This window comes from Mesocricetus auratus, unplaced genomic scaffold, assembly GCF_017639785.1.
Source record: "Mesocricetus auratus isolate SY011 unplaced genomic scaffold, BCM_Maur_2.0 Super-Scaffold_100019, whole genome shotgun sequence".
In the NCBI taxonomy this organism is placed as follows: domain Eukaryota; kingdom Metazoa; phylum Chordata; class Mammalia; order Rodentia; family Cricetidae; genus Mesocricetus; species Mesocricetus auratus.
The window spans coordinates 11424539-11442357 of record NW_024429200.1 but is presented as its reverse complement, the minus strand read 5'-3'; the positions used below and the strand labels follow the sequence as shown (position 1 = coordinate 11442357).

The following is a 17819-nucleotide window of genomic DNA, read 5'->3' as shown; positions in this document are numbered from 1 at the left end:
GAGATGCCGAAATTTCTGTGGGCTGGTTTTGGTTTTTCAAGGCAGGGTTTCTCTGTAGCTTTGAGGCCTGTCCTGGAACTCACTCTGTAGACCAGGCTGGCCTTGAACTCACAGGGATCCACCTGCCTCTGCCTCCGAGTGCTGGAATTAAAGGCGTGTGCCACCACCCAGCCTATTTTTGTTTTTAAAATCACTGAAATTCAGATGACAAATTTTAGTCTTTAACATCTTTAGGAATTTTCTTCCTTACTGACACATTTTTAAAAAATAGTATATCTTATAGTATATGACATTACAGAGTCAAAAATGGGTGCTTATTTATATAGTAAAAGCAGATAGTAAGGAAAAGAAGGGGAAAATGAAGAGCCGGAGTTTTCAAGTTAGTGGTCAGCCTTTGCTTCGTATTTGAAGGGTGTGTATAAGCTGTTTGTTTCAAATACATTGACTAGATAGCAAGTCCAGGCTGCTGACTCCTCAGTTACCATCCATCATTGGCTTAAAAGGACAGTTTCTGATGATCTGTCTTATGTTACCATAAAGCGACAAAGAAAACCTTGTAATTGACAGCCAGAATGGTTTTGTGTGAGTGTGGATGGTGGCTTCCGTTTGGTGTACAGGCTGTCAGTAAAGAAAGACTGAGAGGAGCGACACCTGTGTCCTCACTTTAAAGAAACTTTCATATTAGCTTTAGAAACACCTTTCTCTGGCTGTGTTATCATTGAAGATTACTCTTGGCTCTTACCCATTTAGCCCTGGTGTCTAGGAAGGACAGTCTTGTACCTTCACTCATCTTGCTTATCTCCCTCTGTCCTGTCCCTGTACTCACAGTGAAGCTGCCGCCCATGCTGTCGCCACACTGGCTGAAGCCACCTTGCAAGGCGGGGGACAGATAGTCTTGTCTGGGGAAACCGCAGCGGCTGTCGGAGCACTTACTGGAGTCCAAGATGCTAATGGTAAGAGATCATGAATATTTTATTGAATTTATCCCCTTTCCACTTAAACCTTCCTGATATAGCTGGCAACAAACCCTTTAAGAAGAGGTTGAGCTTGGTTTGAGTTTTTCTTCATAGGTTGGCAACTGATGCCTAGGAAAATCTAGGGGACCTCTGGCTCCTCTCACTGATAGGATCCTTGAGATTCCTGAAGGAAAATGCGTCTGTAATGGCTACCTAATTGGACTCCTTTTTAAAAATTAGCTGTTTTGCTAAATGAGACTTGCTGAGACATACTTTAGAATCTGCTGTGGGGCATTTTCTTTCTTCACTCTCCTGAAGGGTAGGGTAGACGGTGCTCTTCACTGCAGCAGAGATTTGCATGGGTGGGGGGAATGCTCTGACTCCATCCAGAAAGGTGCCACCATGTCATCTGTCCCAGGTACACAGCAGGCTATGAGCACGGCACTTCTCTGGTTAGTCCTGTGGGTCTGCTTCTTGTTGTGTGTGGCCTGACCAAGGACGTCTGGATTTAGACAGTAACATGCCACCACCCCGCCCTTCCTTCCCAGCCCTTTGACCTGTATATTGGTGACTATCCCAAGTAAACAAAAGGGATAAAGTTCATAGAAATACGGTGGCAAAAGCTCGCAACTCCAGCCCAGCTCTTTGGATCTACTTCAGCAGGCTCTGGCAGTCAGTGGCCAAGACCTGGCCTTCCCAGGGAAGTGCCTCAGAAGTCTGGGTTAAAGAAGACCAGCCTTATCTGTGAGACTGTGTGTGATTGTTTCTTTAATTGAGCAGAACAAATCAAGTATCTGTGGGATGGGAGAAATTGTTATTTACAAGTCCTGGGAAGAAGGGCTTTTAGATAGATAACATATTTTTATTGAGGCAGAAAGGTCCTCAGTGGCATTAAATGTCTGAAAGGGAAATTTCAGCAGGGTATAGCGGCACATTGCTTTAATCTCAGCACTGGGGAGGCAGAGGTGGCCAGGTATCTGTAAGTTCAAGGGCAGCCAGAGCTACACAATGAAACTGTCTCAGGAAAAAAGAGAGAGAGGGAGGTTTCTAGCACTTTCTTCTGTTTGTATGGTCAGCCTATAAGCACTAGATACCTGACTGGTTGGGGCCGTCCAGGGAAGACAGTGTGTCCTGCTTTGCAGCAGGAGGAAGTATTCTCTTCTCCTGAGAGAGAGGAATGGAGTATAGAGCTATTATCACCTGTGAACCATTTTCCAAATTATGTGTTCCAACCACAGGCTGGGGGGCTTTCTTACATTAACCTGAATGGAGATAGCCAGGATATTGCCGAATAAGGGACATCTTCCACCTGTGTATTCAGGACACAGTGGACCGTGCAGGAAAATTAAAGAAAGGCTTCCTGTGTGGCTAGGCCTCTCTGCCTCTGTTTCTTTACCTTTCCTTTTCCTAGTCGGAGTCCTCATGTACTCAGGGGAAGGTAGCTGTCCAGCCACACAGCACCTCCTGAAGCACAGGTGCTCGCTCACTCGAGATGTCTGGGTCCTGTCTCCTCCCCAGACTCACCTTTTCAGGATGGCAAACTTAGAGAGAAGTCCAAGTATGCTCCGGGTTCTTGATGAGCCATATAATAAAGTTGAATCACATTCTCTCCTACTCACTGCTGGAAGTTGCATCTAGTAGTTTTCATGTTGGTGGCTGTATTCTTGATGAGAGAACGTTTGAGCTACACCCTAAGAGCCCGTAGTTCCAGCCAAGCATAGTGGCACATGCCTGTAGTCCTACTTCTCAGAAGATGAGAATAAAGGGTCACTCATGGGCAATAGTTACACACCATCCTGGGTAATATGGTAAGAGTAGTGTCAAAAATAAGGTTTTAAAAACAAAACTGATTTTGGGGCCAGCTTGGTCTACAGATTGAGTTCCAGGACAGCCAGGGCTACACAGAGAAACCCTGTCTCCAAAATTAAGTAATTAAATTGAAAAGCTGTTCGTCTCCCAAGCAAGCCAGTGCTTGTTTGCCAAGCTCAGGACTTTTGACTTCCTTTTCTCACTGGAGGTCCTCTTTATCTAACTAAGCTAGTGCCTTGTACCTATCTCAGTGATTTAAGACAATAGCCAATCATTTGTATCTGCTCTTAGGAACCCAAACAATGGGTGTACTGTGGGAGTGCTTCCAGATTGTTCTGACATTTCTTGTGTGTTGACACTCTCACCTGGAGTGCTATACCTTTTACTCTGGATTAGAATTGGGTGTTCCCCTTTATCCAGCTAATAGGAGCTAGCCAGAGTAGCAAGGGCTCTTGTCCTTCTTTCTGTGTCTTTGTGATCTTCTCACTTGTGTGAGCCAGTAAGCCAACAAGATTTCTTTTGTTTCTAAATCAAAAAGTTTAGTATCAGGAAGACTAATGATAGCAGAGTAAAGTAAACAGTCCAAATAAGAGATGGTTCTTCTTAGAGCCATTCAGATATGGTTTCAGGCCTGAAGAGGAGCTTGTGGGCCACCCCTAGCAGGAATGGAAGATAATTGGCCACTGAATTTGGAGTAAAGTAAGCACTGGGTAGCAGGGAGAATAGGGGCTGGAGAGATGGCTCAGAGGTTAAGAGCACTGACTGCTCTTCCAGAGGTCATGAGGTCAATTCCCAGCAACCACATGGTGGCTCACAACCATCTGTAATGAGATCTGGTGCCCTTTCCTGGCTTGCAGACATACATAGAGGCAGGATGTTGTATTCATAATAAATAAATAAAATCTTTTTAAAAATACTGAGAATATAAACTGGTATCCCATATAAGACAGTGTTGAAGATCATGACCCATGCATAGTAGATGTAAAGTTCTGACTAATCAAGTCAGACTTGATAAATACTCTCAGTCCATAAGCCCTGAAGACATATCCTTTTTTTCTGGGCATCAACTATATCCCAACATGGCAGGAAGTTGGAGCCTAGCATTGCTTGATTCTATTTATGTTCTAAGAGGCTATGCGTGTAAGCCTGTTCATTACCCTTTTCTCTGCCATCCTCTTCTCTGCTAGGCCCCGGATCCCCTGTACTCCCAGGACTCATGGCCTCCAGGACCAGCGGATACAGGCACTCCTTGGGGGGAGGTGCTTATAGGCCTTTTCTCCTCCTCCCTGTTTTACAGCAAAAACAATGAAAGAATTCTGTTGGCTCCTGGCCACCTCAGCAGCCCCTGCTTTGATATCAGAAATATTGCCACAAATTCATATGGGTCTTTCCTTCCTAAAAACAACATGAGGCCAAGCAAGCAGATGACTGAAGTTGCTAGGTACCCTTGCTTCTTCCTAGAGCTGTTGAACATCTCAACATTTTCTAAATTAGTTGACCTCATTCTTCCAGGGATCGGAAGAAAAAAAGAAAGGACAAAGATAGAATTGGCTGTGGCCTTTGGTCTGGTTTGGTTTTGTTGGTTTGTTTTGGGAGTGTTTTGGTATTTTTGGTTTTGTCTTGATTATAAAATTGATAATTCCACCCAATAGAATGTTGATGTTTGAAATTTGTTTTTTAAATCTGGCCTTTTGTTTCTCCAAAAAAAAAATGTTTCGAGCTAAATAGTATTGTCTTGTCGGTATTATTCTGTGACTCATTTTAAAGTATCCTAACCACTTTCATATCATTAAATCTTTTTTCAAAAGGTCATTTTATTATGCTTGGTAATATTTCATCATATTGTCCATAATTAGTGAACCTCCTATTATTGATAATTTAGCTTTATTAATAGTTTTTTAACAATAAAATAGTGCTGTTTATTTTTTTATAAGAATCACACACCTTTACTTGGTTAGTTGGTTACTTGGTTACTTGGTTAGTTGGTTGGTGTCGCATTGCCTATGCTTATTCTCTCATACTGGGGTCGATCACCTGCTTCTTTGCCTTGCACTGACTGTTAGCTTAATTATACTTTTTCCCTATTTTTGAATAGGTAATAAGGTCTGTCTTATTTAATTTGCATTTTATATTAGTAATAGATGTTGCCTTTCTCATCATTTTTTGTTTATAAGATAGGCCTCAAACTCAGAAGATGGCCCTCCCATGGCACCCCCATAGCACCCCTTAACTGCTGGGGTTATGGGCATGGGTAAACCACTACCCTGCTCATGTTTTTATCTGCTCTCGTGTGTTTCATGAACTGAAAGGAAAGGAGAGAAAAGAAAAACTGATCTTTTTCCTTAACAAGCATGAAGTTCTGATAAAGGAGCAGAGTTCTGGCGTGACATTCTCTCAGAGAAAATGGAAAGCACATTCCAATTCAAGTGATACACAAGGGCTCTAAGGCCTACATGTAAGCAGATGAACCCAGTTGAACACAAGGAGCGTGTGCATGTTTTAATTTCCTGTCAAAACCTCCTTGGTGTGTACTATAAAAGCATTAGAACATCTCTAATGTGAAGTCTGTAAACCATGTCTTCCTGGGATCCATAATCAGATGTTAATTAGATCTCTTAGGTGCGCACACACAGATTGAGATTAAGAGCCTCTGCTACAGAAGGCTGTGGCAGGGCTTAGGCACACAGCTCAGCAATAGAGCATGGGCTTTGCTTGTGCCAAGCTGGTTCCTCAGTGAGTGGAGGGGTGGTGTGGTATTGAGTCAGCAGGTTGAGGGTGGTGGATGGACCTGTGAGCTAAGTGCTGACACCGCATCGCTCAGATGATGATAGGTCTCGGGTTAGCCTCCTTAAGCCTTAACTGTACAGCTGGGAAATGGTTGGTCTTTGTTCATATGGTGGAAAGCATTGAACAGGTGATGTCTGTCTAGGGATTAGCACAGTGCAGGGTACGTGGGTACATTGTCAGAGGGACAGTATGGTTTACATAGTAGGTCAAGTAGTGCAGAGCTCACACTAGATAGTGTAGGTCATCCTTTTCCATCTTTTTTTTTTTTTTTTAATGAGACAGGGTTTCTCTGCATTGTTTTGGAGGCTGTTGGTCCAACCTGGCCTTGAACTCACAGAGATCCGCCTGCCTCTGCCTCCCGAGTGCTGGGATTAAAGGCGTGCGCACCACCGCCCGGCCATCCTTTTCCATCTTTAAGACAGATCCAGATGCTTAACCATCAAAAGGGTTGGTATCCAGCGTGTACACCAGACAGCTGGGGATAGTCAGAAGTCTCTCTGCATCCTTGGTTGAGGATAATACAATACAAAGCAAGGTGGCATTACTTTGGGTTCTGTCACTGTCCTGTAAGGCTGTTATTCTCCAGCACATAGTTTTCAATAATTAGGGCACCCTTTACCCTCCCACTCAGTGACTGCATCAATGTCACCATCCTTCATGAAGGATGGCTTTTTTTTTCAACTTTTTGTTGATATCCCCTTTTCCACTATTGTTACCACATCCTTGGTCCTCTAGCTCTTTAAGAAATAAAACACAAGTCCTTATTCTGAAATCTCATTTTACCACCTGTGCTGCTGATAGTGTATAGTGACTTGCTCACAAAAGAGCCAGTGGAGGTGTAAGTGTGTTTTCATTTAGGAAATGTCAGTCATTGTTTGTCATGAAGTTGCTGACATGCTTTGTGCATTAATTACTTTTTGACGTGGTGTTGAGATTTAAATTAAAAAATGTAAATGGGTAGGGCTGGAGAGATGGCTCAGTGAGTAAAAGCACTTCCTGGGCAATCCTGATGACCTGAGTCCCATCCCCTGACCCCCGTGGAGGGGATAATGGGCACCCTCTGTTGTCCTCTGCCTCCGTGTGTGCACATAGACACAAATTAGTAATAAATAAGAACTTTAACTTAGCCTGACATGGTGGCACACACCTTTAATCACAGTACTCAGAAAGCAAAGACGGAGGGTCTGTGAGGAGGAGGCCAGCCTGATTGGTCTACGTAGCAAATTCCAACACAGCACTAAACAGAGACCCTGTCCTGTGACCAGCGTGACAAATGCAGTGCCATCAGGGTTAGACGCAGCCCCTGAGGACTGTTTTCTTGTGTGTGCTTTGAGTCCCAGTATTTGTATGCTACGGCCATACCTGCAAGGCCTCCTGTAATTGCTGTGGGCTTCCTAGAAGAAGGTAAATGGCCCTCTTCTCCACTGACGCCCTTTGTGGTGTCGAGAAAGAAAATGTAGGCCCTGGGATGGGTGGTCAGTCAGACCAAAGGGAGACACTGCCTGTTCTGCGAGAGAAAGCCAGGGCCGAGTCATTGCTAACGCAGCCACTTACACCGTGGAATCACAGGGCACCCTTGCACACAGCAATAAGATGTAAGCAGTACAGCGCTGTGGCGGCCAAATGAGCAGGCCTGACGATGAGCCCTCAGCTGCCTGTGCTCTGGGAACCCAACCGTGGGCTGCTGGCAGGCCTCCGAGCATGGACATCGCCCCTGTTCAATTCAACTAAGAACATGAACCTAGTGAGCACTAGAGTAGACAGTACCTCTGTAGTAAATTGTCGTCACTGGATATGCTAGCCATGGCAAAAATACCATGATCCCCTCCTACCAGATTTTGTCCTCTCCACACAAGGAAGGACCAGGACCATACAAACCTGTGAGCTTTGTCTCCTGATAACCTTCTCGGCTCTTAGACAGCATGGCTTTGCTTATTTTTTCCCCCCAAGGAAAAGTAAAAGCCACCTGTGTGACTGCAGTAATTAATCCTCAGCCTGAGTCCCAAGGAGGAGAACCTGAGACAGGAGGCAGTGGCGACACCGAGCCCCACTTCTGCTTATTCGTGGCACAGACACTTGCGCATTTCTGCTTAGAGTCCTTGTAGTCATAGGTCCTTGGAGCCAGGTGCCCTAATGAGTTTGTAGTGGTACCCAAACCAAATATGGAAAGCGGGAAGGTCATGAGTATGAAAGTAGCCGTTACTACAGGGTGAAATCCAGACTGCACCGCACACATGGATGCTGCTGAGAAGTGGGGGTGTGAAGCTGTGCTGTAGACTCACTCTGTCCCATAGCACAAAAGAGCCGCACAGTCCCTTACCCCATAGGTGCTCCCCGCCCAGCATGTTGTGGGAATTACCCAGCCCGCCTTTTGATGGCCCAAGAGAAGGGGGGTGTGCAGTGGTGAATTTTAGTGCCGGTGACATACTATGCACGTAATAGCTACCCACAGTTGCTACTGTGGCAGTGACTACCATTATCATTAGGGAAAAAGAAAAACTTACAATTGGAAGGGAGGCAAGAGTCTACTTCAGGAAGCCTCTGGGAACTGTGCTATATCCCTCAGGCATACTGAGTTTGTGTTGTTCAGAGGTACCAGGCCGTCCTGTCACTGGGCTCTAGCCTCTGGGTCTGCAAAGGTAGTGTGCTGTAGACACCTTCAAAAGAAGTAGCAGTGCCTTTTACAAGGTCTCCTGTCCCTCCCTGCGGGGTAGCACATCTTATCGTGGCATGTTGTCCTGCCTGTAATTCCAGCACTGGAGAGTCTGAGGCAGGGGGCTTACAAGAGTGAGGCCAGTGTAGACCACAATAGTAGTGCTGGCCTGCCTGGGATGCACAGCAAGACCCCGCTAAAGAGAATTATGGAATAGGGGATGGGGGAAGGAAAGAGGGAGAGAAGGAAAATGAAAGAGAAACTCATGCTCATCTTTGTCTTAAAGATGGTAGACTACAGTGTGTGTTGAGGGCTCTTATGGTGAAATGTTAGGGCATCATGCCTTCGTCTATTCTAAGTGCTCGTCTGATCTGTGCTGTAGCCTTCAAATGTAGTGTTTACCTGTTATCTGTGTTTAAAAACTAGACGCTATTTGGTTCTTCAGTGCCATAAAGGAATTAGCACATGCCAACAAGCCAGCTTGGCATACTCAAGTCTTGGTGCCTGTTCCTAAAGTCAACACTCTACAAAGAGACTTTTTTCTTTTAATACTGAATCAAGAGACATAATTGAGCAAATTTTAATTGTAATCATTTCTGTTCATTTCATGATTGGAAAGTAGTTATTTGGTTTTTCTTGCAGGTTTAGTAAGGTATGTTCAAGGTACATTAGCTACTGTTCACACAGGGACTCACATTGTCGTAACAGGACAAGCTTTTGGAGAATAAAGTTTTCAAAGGTTTTGAGTAAAAGACCTTCTTCTTCTAGCTTATGCTTCTGTTAGGACTTGGAAGGAATGTCAGCACACTGTTATTAACTCTAATAACCTGCACATCACAGCCTGGATGCTTTGGGGCCTTCTGATTCTCAGGTTACCTCTGCAAATGCAGGATTCCCTTCGCTGCATCCAGCTATGCCATTTGCTTAATAAGGAGCAAATGTACGGGGCCCAACAGCAGCAGCCTGGCAGGAGAAGTAATCTGAACAGGATAAACATGCTTCCTCTTTGTGTGATGCTCTCCGTGTCCTGCCAGGAGTAGGGTATCAAGTGAAGGGGAGGCTGGGTTGGAGTCAGTACTATGAATGTCTAAGTGGCACCTGCTTCTCTCAGTAGATCTGCTTTCCTGGGCCTCCCACCACACATCTGCTCCTGACAAAGCCCCTTTCTCCTCCTCTTGGTCAGGCTGAGAGCAACGGCCCAGCAAGGAGACATGCTGGTTCTGCTTTGGCAGCACAATTGCCTGTGACATTATAATTACACCAAATCTTTATTATCAGAAGGACCTCAATTTAGAGATTTTTTCAAAGCCTAAATGGGGTTTTCAAAGTGAAATTGATTTAAAAAAAAAATCTTTGCTGTTGTAAAGCCAACAATTGGGTCTGAGACTCATTGAAGGGGTCTAAGTATGGGAACTGAGACCCTAGCTCTGAACAAGGCGACAAAGGCAGTGCTGTCAGATTGGCTCACCAGAGAGCCGACTGGAGGCGGTTGTGACTCTGCTGGCCCCGGCTTCTCCATGATACTCAGTACCATCTGTAAGGTACTCTTTACGCTGTGTTGCTTGTAATGATGGTGTAGTTTCTTCTGTAGAGGCCTAAGGGGCTGGAGAATGTTAATGAAAACAGGTACGGTAGGGAAGAAAAGGAAAAAGAGAGTTGTGATATAACACAGGAAATGTCCATTTTCTGATTGTATCTCCATCTAAACAAAGGCAGCCAGCTCTTCCAGTGTGTTTGTCTGTGTGTGCTGTGTGACTGACCCATGTCCATGATGTGGAATTAACATATACAGAAACTCTAGAAAGGCTTACGATTGCAGCTATGTAAGTTAACTAAATGAAATAAAACTTAAAACACATTCCTTACTCACCGTCCATAGCCACAGTGTTAGTTAGCCAGGACCCAGACTGAACGTCCTGTCATGGGGCGTTCTCTGAGACATTAGTCTGCACTGGAAATGTGTTGACTGCTTTGGGAATCCTTGGAGTGCCTAGTACAGTCTTAATGAGAGAAGAGAAAGAGTGTCTGAGTGTCTACAGTATCTCCTTCTAGCCATGCTACCCAGACTGTAATCTCAAGTTCTAAAAATATTTTACCTCCAAGAATTTCACCACTGTCCTCACAAAAGGAAGGGAAAAAAATACTGAATTATACTACATGAGGAAGGGATTTGATTTTAGGAAGGCCTGCTTTGTGTTGTTTGAGACAGGACCTCACTGTGCAGCCCTGCCTGGCTGCCTGGAACTCAGAGATCCACCTGCCTCCGCCTCCCAGTGCTGAGACTCAAGGTGTGTGTCACCACACCAAGCAGGAATGAATGTCTATTTCCACTCCTCCTCTCCCTGGCCTTCTTTTCTCTTCCCTCAGCTTTCATAGCCCAGTTATATGGACTAGGGAGTTCTTTTCTCAAGCAGCCTCTAACAAGAGACTGTGTAAAACTCAGGGGCCAAAATGTGTGTGGATTGTACATTGTATAGACAGCAAAATGTCAAAAGGTAGGTTGCTGGCACCTTCCCTTCCCAGGAGCCTTTAAGACCGGGTGTAAGTGGCTTTTAATCGTTTCCTCCTTCGGTCTGCTTCCAGTGGCCACTAAGTTACCTCAACTTTAGACAGTATTTTTTTTTCTAACATAACTCTAATAAATGTAATGTTATTTAAGCACAAATCAGTTCTGATAGTCCAAAGTGGCCTGTGGATTTTATAAATGTAATCAACTCTTAGTTGTCACATACAGATTATCTCTCATGTCGATTACTTGTGACACATTTTAAATCCTTGGGCAGTTTTGAGCTAAGCAGGCCAGTGTAAGCCTAGACCATCCCACCACTCCCTGCCCAGCTGCTAGGTACTTAAGAAATACAAATTAGTTTTCATATTAGCTTAAGGAAGACATAATTAGGAAGGTAGATCTGCTATAAGAAAACCACATCAGAAATGCTACTTTAGGAAGGAGGTGAGCAGGAGTAACCTGCTCTCCCTTTGTCTCACCTAAGATCTGGCTGTGATTTAGATACGCTTTTGTAAACACATACAGCACTCATACTCAGTGAGCTGTGTGTTCAGATGCGCTGGGGCTGTTAGTGGTTCACGAGCACTGTGCACTGGGGTGGATGGGAGTTACAGAGCTGTGGCAGGTGCAAGCGGCCCGTCTTGCCCGGTGCTTTTTAACAGTTCTGTGTTCTTGTCAGGCCTCTTTATGGCAGACTATGGAGGTTGCAAGTGGATCCTGACGAGAAGGCTGCAGGTGGGTTCGTCTTTGGGGAAAGAAGGAAGCAGCTGAGGGTGCAGTGACTGCAGCACGGCCACTCCAGGCTCTGCTTCTTCCAGGAATGGCCTTATTCCCCACGACACAGCCTCCCGTCACCCGTCACCTGGTAGCTGTAGTAACTGTTGATAACGCTATCTGTAGTGCTGGTGCTCTTTTCTCGTGGACTGGCTGCAGTTCTTTTTATAAAGACAGTTGACTATGCAAGTACAGTTCAGATAAGAGAAAGAATGACTTCGATCAAGATGAAGTTTACTAGTCTTGGCAAATACATGGACTCCAGGATGGCACCAGTCCTACCAGTGAAGAAGAAGAAACCTTTAGGTGTTGAAATAGGGGAGCTGCTGTGCCAGACGTTGGTGTGGGGTTTCACCCCTAAAGGCGTCGTTGGAGCCTTTCAAAGAGGTCAATACAACAGGTGCACCAGACGGGAGAAAGGAAGCGCTGCTGGGGTCGCTTTGGTGCTGGCAGCTCACATGCTTTCAGCTCCTGCCTTTCTTACAAGAACTCAAACCTGAATGGCAACCATATAACCATGAAGAGCAACAGTGCCCAAGGTGCACTCTGGACCATGACCGCCTCACCCTGACTCCTGTGTGGGGATCTCCATCTTTGCTGACACCTTTCCTACCCTGAGAATTGATACCCAATAAAAAGTGACTGTTTTTTTTTTAAAAAAAAAAGATGAGGCTTTACTGAGGTAGATGTCTTTCTGTGGGACTGTCAAGCTCTGGAACTGCCCAATTACCATTCCTTCATCCCTCACTCCTCATTTCTGCATTAACACTCAGATTGGTGACTTTCTTCTGGGGACTATATGGAAGCCACGCTAGGGTATGGTTTGTAGCCCTGCTTTTATTCCCTGTCTTCTGTATGCAGTTTGAGCACATATTCTGAGCCGTGTGCATTTTCTGTGCACTCTAATCAAAGGCTTGTCCCTACTTCCATTTTCAGAAAAGCCTATACTGAGGGTTCAGTCTACAGGGTAATGAACCACAGAGGCTCTGATGCCAAAGCACAAGCCCTCATTTTATAGTGTTCCTGAGCAACTCCACAGTGTTCAAGAGGGAGTTCATGTGTCCAAGATATCTTTTGAGACACATTTACTAAAAATTAAAAAATAAATTCAATTTTAACATTTGATTTGTAAGGGAGGGACAAGAGGAGTTTCTTGGTAGTCTTCAAATGGCAAAGGACAAAGTGACGCTGTCCAGCTGATCCACAAGACTGAGCATCATTCCTAGAAGCAATTTTGCTGAGTGTCTTGAGACTGTCTAGCCAGAAGGGAGGAGGCTTTTGAGTGCTGAGAAGGACCCGATACTGAGGCCTGAGACTGTCCAGCTTGCCAGGTCTAACGCATTTGATGCATAAATGCCCCAGATGCCTCATACTTAGGCAGCACACAAAGCGCAGGCTAAATGGCCCTCGACCCCTGGCTTGCTGGCATTAGGGCTGCCTGGGCCTCTCTTCAGTTTGAGGCCGACATTGTTTTCATAACTTTCCTTTCTTGTGCTCCATCTTCCTCCTCCTCTCCGTTTGGTGTCTGCCTCTGTCGCCCGTCTGCCTGCTGGTCTAGTTTCCCTGCCAGGTCACCAAGCTTACTTTGATTCAGGTGACAGTGCCTTTCTTTAGACATCAGCCACTGCTGTATTTTCCAAGAAGTCCCTCTCCTTGCTGGCTCTTAAGAACATGACAAGTTTTGTAAACCAGGCTGGCCTCGAACTCACAGAGATCCACCTGGCTTAGCCTTCCAAGTGCTGGGATTAAAGGCGTGCGCCACCAACGCCTGGCAAGAACTTGACAAGTTTTGTGAGATGAGAGCGGTTGGTTTGACTCCTTGCCCACCCCGCCCCCTTCAGATATATTAATCTTGTATGTGTGAGTGTTTTGCATACATGGATATATGCACATGTGTGAATGGGCCTGCAGAAGTCAGAGGAAGGCATCAGATCCCCTGGAACAGGAGCTGAGGGTGGCTGTCAGCCGACACGTCGGTGCTGAGAACTGAGCCATCCATCTAGCCCTTGCTCATTCTGATCCTTTCTGGTTGTGGATTTGACTCTCTACTTAGGCCAGTGTTCTTCTGCTACATGTATTGTCAACAAACTACAGAAGAAGCCAGGCGTGGTGGCCCAGGCCTTTAATCCCAGCGCTCGGGAGGCAGAGGCAGGCGGATCTACAGAGCTAGTTCCTGTACAGCCAGGATTGTTACACAGAAACCCTGTCACAAAAAAACAAACAAAAAATACAGAAGGCATTCCAGCATATTAGGAATTATTTCTCAGTCAAGTGTGGCGACTCATGCCTGTAACTGCAGCGTTCAGGAGGCTGAGGCAGGAGGATAGCCGAGTGTAAAACCAGCCTATGCCTTATAGTGACTTCAGGCCAGGCAAGTCTACAGTATGAAACCTGTCTCCAAAAGAAAAAAAATATTCTTCCCACCAACTGTTGTGTTTACTCTGTATAGCTCTTTTTTCTCCCATGACTGTCAGTACTCTTCCCAACTAAAGATATTTCCACAGCCAACTCAAAGGCCTTTGGCCTAAAAGATTGAATTACACCAAACAACAATTCCCAAAGGTTTCTCAGCTTGGAGGGCAAATGAAAGGCCCATTCTCCCGAAAGCCGTCTGTCCTGCCCTATCTTGTCGTGGGGTGGAGGGAGGGCAAGCTGTGGTGCTGGGTAACCAGGCAGTCCTGATGCCCTGGGTTCTGTTTGGTTCACGTATGCCCTGTTTACTGCTGCGGGGTTTAGACATGTTGATAATATCATACTGTACTGACCACTTGTGTATATAACTCTAGTGCTGGGGATTGAACCCATAGCCTTCCGTATGTTAGACAAGCATTTTACCCCTGAGCAGCACCCCCCATCCCAGCCTTGGTCCTGTTTTTAACTTTCTTAGTACGGGTTAGTGGTTTGCCCAGGAGTCCACGCTCGCCTGCGCCCTGGCTCAGCAGCTGATTGGTTGGCCCTTCTGCTGTGATGCAGATGGGAAGTTGCGCTTTTATCTCAAATCTGTCATTGGAGGTCTTCGGCAAGTGCTGTGCCCGCTGCAGGAGCAAATCCCTGCTGCATGATGTGTGCTGTTCTGGCCTGCTTGCTGCCCTGGGAGCGCTCGACTGCCACCTGCAGCCCAAACTAGACTTCTCATTTAAGTCGTGGAGCCGCCGCGTACTGTAGACCTACTGTGTGCCAGACACTGTTCCAAGGGTTTCCTGTGTCAGCACATCTTGTTCAGCATTCCTGTGAGATTAGTAATTACCCTTTTGCTGTGAGGAAGCTCAGGCCCACAGATGTTCAATGACAGAATTCTTTGTGACTAAGGGAAGTAACATAGCCTACAGGGTAAAATAACTCTCCCATACAAAGCCCTGGATTTCCACAAAGCATCTGACTACAACACCTTCCCCCACTAGACAGGGCTTCTCTGTGGCTTTGGAGGTTGTCCTGGAACTAGCTCTTATAGACCACCAGGCTGGTCTCGAACTCACAGAGATCCGCCTGCCTCTGCCTCCCTAGTGCTGGGACTAAAGGCGTGCGCCACCACTGCCCGGCTCTGACTACAACAGCATAAGGATGCTGTGGACAAAGCTGGTTTTGCTCTAGGGCAGAGCAGAGGGTTTCAGGGCTCTTCAGTCTGCAGAGGGCAAGGCTGGAAGGAATATAGTCCAGCTTCTAAAAGTCACAGAGATCAGTCAGGTGTGTCATAATGCATCCCGCCACTGAACAGCCACTGTGCGGAGGTTGCTCAGCGTTCAGGGACATTCCTGTCAACAACTGAAGTAAGCCATTCTAAAGAGAAACAGGAACTACTCTGAAGCAGGCAGGTCCATGCGAACTTGAGCAAATGTGGAATCCCTAACATCACAGGAGGCAGAGAACAGAGTGGGCTGTGTCTACTCTAACCCCCTGGATTGTCAAGAGCCTGACTCTGATCTGCAGGAATAATCTAGGCAAGGGGATACGCTTGAACGAGTGTGTGTAGTACTGAGGGTGTGTTGGCAGAACAAACATGGTTGTGATGGAGGAATAATGTAGAGAATCTGGGGGGGAAGTTTCTGTGTATGCTTGCTCAAGATTCAGCTAACCAGGCATAGTGGTTATGTACTCAGCACTTGGGAAGCTGAGGCAGCAGGATCGAGTTTGAGACCGGCGTGGGTTACTTAAAGTGCTGAGACGACACACACGTTTCTGGACACGGGCATGCGGTGCTTTGCCAAAGGTCGTTAAGGCTGGGTGTGCAGCACGCCAGCTAGAATACTTTCTCACTGCAGGCCCAGATGAAGTTCATGCATGGACCATCAGGAAAGCCATGAAGGCTCCTCAGGCTGCAGGAAAGATTCACACAGATTTTGGAAAGGGATTCATTATGGCGGAAGTAAGGAGAGACGAAGATCTTAAGGAGGAGAGCTCTGAAAACGCAGCCCTGGCTGCTGGGAAGTACAGACAGCAAGGCGGTGCTTACGTTGTTGAAGATGGAGATATTATCTTCTTCAAATTTAAGTCGCCTCAGCACCCGAAAAAGAAATAAAGTTTAGCTCTTAACTCTAGCGTATCTACGGCTGTGATGTTGGTTTTGACTTTGGGGTGGTTGTTTTTAGCTAAGGATTCTGAAAACTGAAGGCCCAGAGTTGGAGAGGGACTCCTGCATAAATTGTTGCTGACATTAAAATAGTGGAAGTTGAGCTCTGATTTGCTTTTGAAAGGAGAGTTTGGATTGGAGAGTTGACTTGGCAGTCAGGAGTGCTCACCATCCCAACAAAGAGCCCATGTGTGCATCAGTAAACCCAGCTCCAAGGGACCTAACACCCTAACACCCTCTTCTGGCTTCCAGGATACCTACAACACACGCCGTTCATTGTCGCAGATGCATACATACAGAGAGATGAAGTGAACAAAACAGTATCTTTAGAGGAAGGGGAGGAAGGGGAGCTGGCGGGAGTTGATGTATTGGCTGTTAAGTCATGGGTGGTGAGGGGGACTTCAGAAACATGGCCCTGAGCGATGGGGGGGGGGACTGGTCAACAGCAATAGCCAACAGATTTTACTTTAATCAAAACAGGACAGGCTCCGTTCTCATTTAAGAGGAAATGTCCTAGGGCTAACAATTCCTCTAGGGAGTTTGGAGTGGCTAATGAGGATCCTAGTGCAGGGACCTGACTTTTAAGTTCCCTTTCACACCTCTCTCTCTCTCTCTCTCTCTCTCTCTCTCTCTCTCTCTCTCTCTCTCTCTCTCTCTCTCTCTCTCTCTCTCATTTATTTATTTATTTACTATGTATATATCTGCACATCAGGAGAGGGCACCAGATCTCATTATGGATGGTTGTGAGCCATCATGTGTTTGCTGGGAATTGAACTCATGACCTCTGGAAGAGCATCTGAGCTGTCTCTCCAGCCCTCACTTCTGTTCTCATTTGGGCAGTGCTGCCATGATTTACCATGCCGTCTGGAGACACAGCAGTGAGTCCTGAAGGAATGGATGGTTCTCTGCCTTCCTGGCCCTGCTAACAGGGGTGCTAGTTGTCAGGGGTATTCTGGTGCATGGAAAGGCTCCCAGGTCCAAAGCCCAGACATCTAGCTTAATAAACTAGTCATAGGGTGTGGGGCATGACAACCAGTCTGTTTTGTGTTTTTTGAGACAGGGTCTTAAGGCTGTTAACAAGACCATCCTCAGAGAGGCTATGTGCTAGGGCTATAATCACGCATTACCTTGCCTGGCTTCAGGGTGTGGAGCTGATTTTGACTTTGAGACAGGGTCTCGTTCATCATGTAGCCTGGGCTGGTCTCGAACAGATCCTCCTGCCTCTCTGCCTCCTAAGTGCTCATTTCATAGGCACCTACCGACACAGCCGGTAGCTGCTGGGATTGTTATTGCCTTTACTTGCATGCGTGTGAGCATGTGTGCCAGGGCACATGGGGGAGATCAGAAAGCAACTTATTGAAGTCGGTTCCCTCCCTCCTTCCCCGTGTGAGTCCTGGGGGCTGAACTCGGGTTGTTAGGCTTGGTGGTGAGCACTTTTACCTGCTGAACCATCTCGCTTGACCTTGCATTTTGTTTCTTGCTAAACTTTTTCTTGCGGGGTGGGGGGTTCATTCTGTGACTCTGACTGACCTAGAACAGGCTATGCAAACCAGACCGGCCTCAAATACAGAAGTCCACCTGACTCTGCCTCCCAAGTGCTGGGATTGGAAAAACAGTTAACAGCTGGGTGTCAGCTGTAATCAGACACGGGGAAGGCAGGAAGGGTGTCCAGGCTACACAGTGAGACTGTCTCAAAGCAAATGCAATTTATATTAGCTAAACTCTAGAAAGTGTCTCTGACATTTTAGAATACCAAAGTCTTCA

At 46.2% G+C, this 17819-nt stretch overlaps 1 protein-coding gene across 7 annotated transcripts in view; it reads left to right on the top strand.

The window, feature by feature from the left end:
• Nrf1 (nuclear respiratory factor 1) overlaps nucleotides 1-17819 on the top strand; it is a 98173-nt gene that overhangs the window by 72958 nt on the left and 7396 nt on the right. For 2 of the 7 annotated variants that reach the window (XM_013119115.3, XM_040728486.1), the window contains 2 exons: nucleotides 829-953; nucleotides 11394-12144. In XM_013119115.3, coding sequence (XP_012974569.1) covers nucleotides 829-953; nucleotides 11394-11485 — 217 coding nt within the window. In that variant the 3' untranslated portion in view covers nucleotides 11486-12144. Of the gene's footprint in view, nucleotides 1-828; nucleotides 954-11393; nucleotides 12145-15747; nucleotides 16388-17819 lie in introns of those variants that run through there. The other 5 variants (XM_005078088.4, XM_040728485.1, XM_040728487.1 and 2 more) reach the window with 4 other exon arrangements.